At 32.5% G+C, this 6,486-nt stretch overlaps 1 protein-coding gene across 1 annotated transcript in view; it reads left to right on the top strand.

Annotated features, from left to right (window-relative positions):
• The first annotated feature begins 279 nt into the window (after nucleotides 1-279).
• LOC132180271 (transcription repressor KAN1-like) overlaps nucleotides 280-6,486 on the top strand; it is a 6,652-nt gene continuing 445 nt past the window's right edge. Inside the window, exons 1-4 of the mRNA XM_059593023.1 lie at nucleotides 280-458; nucleotides 641-717; nucleotides 2,980-3,101; nucleotides 3,781-3,850. Of these exons, the coding sequence (XP_059449006.1) occupies nucleotides 302-458; nucleotides 641-717; nucleotides 2,980-3,101; nucleotides 3,781-3,850 (426 nt within the window). The 5' untranslated portion in view covers nucleotides 280-301. The remainder of the gene's footprint in view (nucleotides 459-640; nucleotides 718-2,979; nucleotides 3,102-3,780; nucleotides 3,851-6,486) is intronic.

Here is a 6,486-nt window from a genome sequence, read left to right as displayed (position 1 = left end):
TTTCTGCTAATTAATTACAAGGAAAACGTCTTACCAAGAAATATTCAAAAGTAATAATAAAGATATCTATTTTTCTTGTGCAATAGGATATTACAGAATTAATGTTTGGCCTGACCATCAAATATTTAATATAATTATAATTATAATAAAAAAAATAATAAAAAAATGTATGTATATATATATATATATATATATATATATATGTACTTGTGAAAGTCAAGGGTCATAGACTCAATACAAATCCTGTGGGTGCTGCTCTTATAGTATTAGAGCTAGAGAGATCTATCCCCATTATCTTGCAATGAGCTTCTTAATTTCTCATGAGCAGAAAAGTATGAAAAATTCAGAGAGAATCGGAGTAAGGCAATACAACAAATCTCAACTTCCACGTTTGCGGTGGACGCCGGAGCTTCATGAACTCTTTGTTCAAGCAGTTGAAAGCCTTGGTGGAAAACAGAGTATGTTTTGCTTTTTTTTTTTAGAATTTCTTCAGAGCTAGCTAGCATGATGATGATGATGATGATGAAAAAATTAAGGTTTCTGAAACATTAATACCAATTAAGGAGGAGCTAGCTAGAACATGTTTTCTCATGACATATATGCATGGATGCTTTGCATTAATTCTTGGTGTTTTGTATAGAAGCAACTCCAAAGCGCATTCTGCAGACGATGAGTATTAAAGAACTCAAGATTTCTCACATCAAAAGCCATCTTCAGGTATATATACATATACTTCAATTCTCAAATTCATTCACCAGAAAAACTTACAAAAATCACCAAGAGTTTCTTGTTTATTATTAATATATACTGAGAAGCTAGCTTGAATGGATTATGTATAAAACTCTCAATTGGGAAGACAAGATATATATTATAGCACAGGTTTAGGGCCTGACTGCAAATTTTATGTCTAATAATAATAATCCTTGAAGAGGTTGACCACAGTAATGACTTTGATTATAAAAAAATTCTCTCATTTTAACAGAAACCCAAAAATAAAAAAGATTAATCTATGATCTTAAATGTAACCAAAATATATATAGCTAGTGATATGTTACCTTTGTTATATATATATATATATATATATTGATGAACTTCAATTACAAAGAGAAATAGTCATCTTTCCCAATCTTTGAATGGACAATGATTATCTCTATTTCATTTTAAATATTTTTGGGTTAAGATTTAAAAGACTTGTCGTTAATGTTGACACTATATACATCTTTAAATGCACGAATTTTAAATTTTAACCATAAAATGGAGATGATTTTATCAATTCCATCCTATTATCTGATAAATAATTCCAGAAAAAGAAAAAGACTAGCCATTTTTTAGGGTAGACTATTTATATAAATATATTTATCAGGCAGCATTTAATTAAATATAGAGTGGCTTAAAAGTTATGGCACTACCTTGGAAACAAACTGGACCTGCAGCTAGCTAGATATAGCTAGTTAAGCTGCAAATTACCCAAGAGGCCACACACTTCCAATTGGTCCCTATTAATTAATCAAGTTCTAATTACTATAACTAGTATTACTTATTTAGTATTATTGTTATTTTTATTATTGCAAGCATCAAGATTATTTATATCTGTTATATATGACCGCATACTGGTTGATTGCTGAATTAATCCGACCAGGTTATCATATTGTGTGGTTATGAATTCAGAAATAAGTAAAAGAAAATAAAGAATTAGAAAATCCAAGGTCAACTTTATCTTATACACAAATTAATAACTAGGAGCATGATTTTCTCTCAATAATCAAAATTTATATAGTTTTCTATACGACACAGTTTTAGAAATCTTACTTATTTTAATGCTCTCTCTCATGAGGTGTCTTGCGTGCAATATTGATCGAGTACTTGACTATGGTTTCAGTCTTAATTAAGTATTACTTTGCGAGGAGTTGGCTTTTAAACTTTATAAATTAGTATTAATTTTATGGGTTGACTTCTTTAACTAATAATAGATATATGGACTGAATTCCTCCAACTTAGCCTCTACAAAAGTTACACATGTCATTTAAGCATGTAAGAAATACATGCTTTCTTATTAATACTATTAAAAAAACATGTACTTTTCACTTTTTAAGGAACACACGCAACTGTTTTGTAGCTGGTTATAAGAGTTCCTATATACAACCTGTTTTGTAGGAAATTTATGTCATATATATAGTCTAGAAATACATTCACCTCCCTCACATGAATGGTGAATCCCACCATCATATTCACTCATAGGATCTAATGTGGCGTCGGAGGAGAGTTATTTCGAAAATAATGAATATTATGTTATGTGCCTACGTAACGTGTGATGAAAAATTAACAAAAGAATAGAATTTCGGTAGGTATTAATCGAGATATCCTAGACCTCCTTACTTTAGAGTATGTAGTTTGAGGGATTCTAACTCTCCCAACAACAAACGTAAATATTTGATAAATTAACTCATTAATTATTTTATTAACATTTAATTTTTCACTACCCATATGACATGCCTACTCTTATGTCAAATCTTTTTTAATTTTAAACTTGGGAAGCATGTCAAACACGCTCTTGGTTTGGAAGCAAAACACCCATAAACTTGACTTTTAAAGAAACGTAAGTACAGTATAATTTAATATAAAATTAAATTTAAGACTTCTTTGTTTAATTTTATTTTACATAAATGCGTGCACACACATAAATAGATTATATATATCTATGTGCTTATTTATTTTCCTAGGTTGAGACCTCCCACACAAACATAGAAAGATTATATGCATCTATAATCTTATTTATTTACGTCCTTCAAGTAAAAAATCCTTGTTTTGCCCCTAGTAGAACCGTTCATCATGCAAGGGTGTACGTTGCTAAACTGTGTAATGTATATTATTAGACCATATACATGAATCCTTATGTTTTGGTATTTTGTTTTTTTCTTTCTTAATACTTCTTGTTTTTTTAACAATAATCTTTCCTCAATGAATTGTGGTACCATTTAGATGTATAGAAGCATGAGGGATGGTAGCAACATGAGTACTATACTCATGCAAATGAAGCATTTTCGTCCAAAAAGAGCACATTTTAACGACAGCTCCTTCTCCGTTCACCCTCCTCATCAGAGGTACGTAAATGACGACGTTCATCACGCATGCATCTCTTTTAACATTAAATATCTCAGTAACATCTTTTGAAACTGCTGTGTCATATTTGGAGATCATGATGGTCTAGTTTTTACTACTGTCCATATATATAGTGTAAAACTTGCCTCATCACAACGTTAATTGCATGGTTTTCTCGCACATATATAACTTAGTTAATTTCTTATTGTTTAGCTTTGAAATTCTACCTGCAGGTTTTTCAACCCACAATTAAAAAGGATTCTTTTATTATTTTGGAGTCAATGTGCATTTCGTATATTATAATTTGTTGCCAATTAATAGAATATAATACAAAAAATAAAAGGAATTTAATTGTTCTGTTAAATGTGTTTACCATTTCTGTCCCACGAAAGGATAAAGAACATAAATGTTTCTGGAGAATAGATTTGGTCTATTCCAGGGGCCGCAAAAGATAGTGACATACTACCTATTATTGATTGAGAAGTTTAATAAACTTATTTTAATGGAGATATTATTTTTTGTCCCATTAATGCTTGACCAATTACCTTGATCTATGAGAATCCCAACGGACAGTTTACATAAAATGTACCAATTAGGAAAATCCTTGTCTTGTGTCTGAATTATATATGATGTTTCATTACTCATGATCTACTGACACTTGAGAAAATGGGAATATGACAGGGAGGATTTTGGACGTGAAGATGGCGATGGGCTTCCACGACCAATATTAGAAGAAACTTATAAGCATCAGGTACCGTACGCTAGTTAGCTCTATTTTTTGTCCTTTAAATCATGACATAATGCATTGCATGCGTGTGCACAAATACATGCACAGAGAGAGAGAGAGAGAGAGAGAGAGAAGAATGAATACGATTGAGATAATGAGTATATATAGAATCATTTCATTTTTAATGGATCAGAAAATATCATTCAACACAGCTAGCTCTTAAATCCTCAAGAATGGCCATGGTTTTAGTTTTTAATTCCACAAGTTTATAGTGCTTAATAATTCAAGAGCTTGGAAGACAATATCATGGAAAGGAGTGAAGAATAAAAAAGCTGTGCATGCATCAAGGAGTTCTAATAATCTAAAACTCATAAACAAAACACAACAAGATATCAATGTGAGTATCCAACCTATTAATTTTAGGGTTAAATGCCAATATTAGTAAATGCAGTAAGGGCTTAAATCAAATGGCTACGACTTCAATTTTAAAAAAGTTTCAAATGTGGTACTTAATTATTGTAAACCTAAACACTGACTTGCACATTATTCCATCCAAGTTTCGTTCATTTTTTTAACCGAGATCCAACATATCCAATATATATATATATATATATATATATATATATATATATATATATATTCAATTGGTCAAAATGGAAGTAGTCGAATCAAAGGACAATTAGGCATTGGGAGTAGTTTGGTCAACCCGACTTACAAAATGGTGGTGGCCAAAACCACCCCCTATGCCCGGTTTGGGGGTCGTCAATCACCCCCATGACCCTTGGTGTGGTTTGGCCACCCTCAACTTGTAAACTGGGGGTGACCAAAACCACCCTATATCGCTAATCTCAGGGTTGCCGAGCAACTCTCATGACCCTTGGAGATGGTCGAATCACCTCTAAGATCGAGGCCAACCTTCTAAACATTTTTTTTTTCTTTTGGCCTTTTGGGGGTGGCTTGCCATTGAATGGTTTTGACCACCCTCATTTGGCTGTCCCTAAAACAAGTTTGTTTGGAGGATTGGCCCATTAGGGGTTGCCAAACCACCCTAAGGGCCATGAAGGTGGTCAAAATCACCCTTAAGGCCCTTGAGGGTCATTTGGGCTACTCCCATTTTACAAGTTGGGTAGCCGAACCACCCTCCAAGTTTCATGGGGTGATTCAACGCAGCTCATCTGATCACCTCCAAGCCAAACAAGGGTGGCCGAGCCATATATCTCTATGGGCCTCGGGGGTGGTTCAACTATAGAGAGTCAAAATGGGGATGGTTGGTCACCCCCTTTTTTTCTAACTAATTTTTATCTTTTGTTATTTTAAATTTTTTTTTTTAAAATTAAATAATATCTAAAACTCATCTAGAATAGGTGTCGCGTTTTTAGGCGCGTTGACGTGGATCTCTATTAAAAAAATATATGAAACCTAGAGGGAAGGTGCAAGTACTAGCTAGTGCATGTGATACTTTTTAAAATTGAGGTAGTCATTTGATTTAAGCCCTTACCACCTGTACTGATTTGGCATTTAACCCTTACTTTTAATATAATCACTCAACTTTAAGAAAAAAAGAAAAAAAAAAAAGAAGAAAATTGAGAGCTAAGATCCATTGTATTATATATGTAAATGTTAAGTGGGGAAACTTATAAAAATTATGAAATCAGAGCTGCCCTATTTATAGGGAAAAATTTTGGCTCATTCAAACAAGAAAGTGTTACTACTTCGCTAGTAAGCAGTTTCGACACATGGTGTTGACGAGGCAAATTTTTGACGAGTGGCATTGAGTTGTCGAAGTGGTACGTAGATGTCTGACACGTTAGCTCATTCAAATGAGTTGTAATCTCGTTTGAACATTTGAATGAGATTATTTCTTAATTACTAATAAATCTTCTAGCTAGCGTATATTATGTATATATATGACATGTGGCACCCAACGCAATTCTGTTGTGATACGTGGCATTTGATGCTAATGTGGCATATGACGTGGCATTTGGCTTGACATGTGGCATTACGTGGCGTCAAATTAACGTGGCTTGATGGTGGCATGGCAATTGGCAAGCTCATTAATTTGAATTAGTATTGTCTTGTTCAAACGAAATCCTCATTATTGTTCGAATGAGAATGCTAATTTTTCCTAAATTTTAAGTTTGTCTCAATTTTTCATTTTTCTTGCCTTTTGTTTTAATTATTTATGGTATTACAATTATAATGGCTATTTTATTTTTGAGTAATTTGATTCTACAATCAATAAATTAAGTAGAACAAAGTATTTCCTTGGAAAAACATTTTATAGAAGATGTTAGATTATTAAGGTAAGGTTAATAGTACTAATAGCAGTATTATATACACTTAAAATGTGTCAAAATTTTACTTGATTAAAATGAATAGACTCGAAGAGAACATAATTTTTTTTGTTGGGGGGCGGGTCATAGTTGGAATAGGATCCTCTCAATTACACTGAAAATAGAGATTTAATTTCACAGATCTAGCAGTGTACATAATGCCAGATGATGAATAATTTGTCACCACATCACTAAAAGTTTTAAATAACATGGTATCATGTAGACCGTTAAATGGTTTATTTCCATTTCACTTGAAATTGAAAAAACATCCTTGTCCGGTCTGACCCCGCCCTTATATGTTATGAACTTCATAACTTGCTTTTTTTT

The sequence above is a fragment of the Corylus avellana genome, chromosome ca5 (assembly GCF_901000735.1).
Source record: "Corylus avellana chromosome ca5, CavTom2PMs-1.0".
In the NCBI taxonomy this organism is placed as follows: domain Eukaryota; kingdom Viridiplantae; phylum Streptophyta; class Magnoliopsida; order Fagales; family Betulaceae; genus Corylus; species Corylus avellana.
Note: the sequence above shows the minus strand (reverse complement) of the source record. Positions and strands in the feature narration are given on the sequence as shown.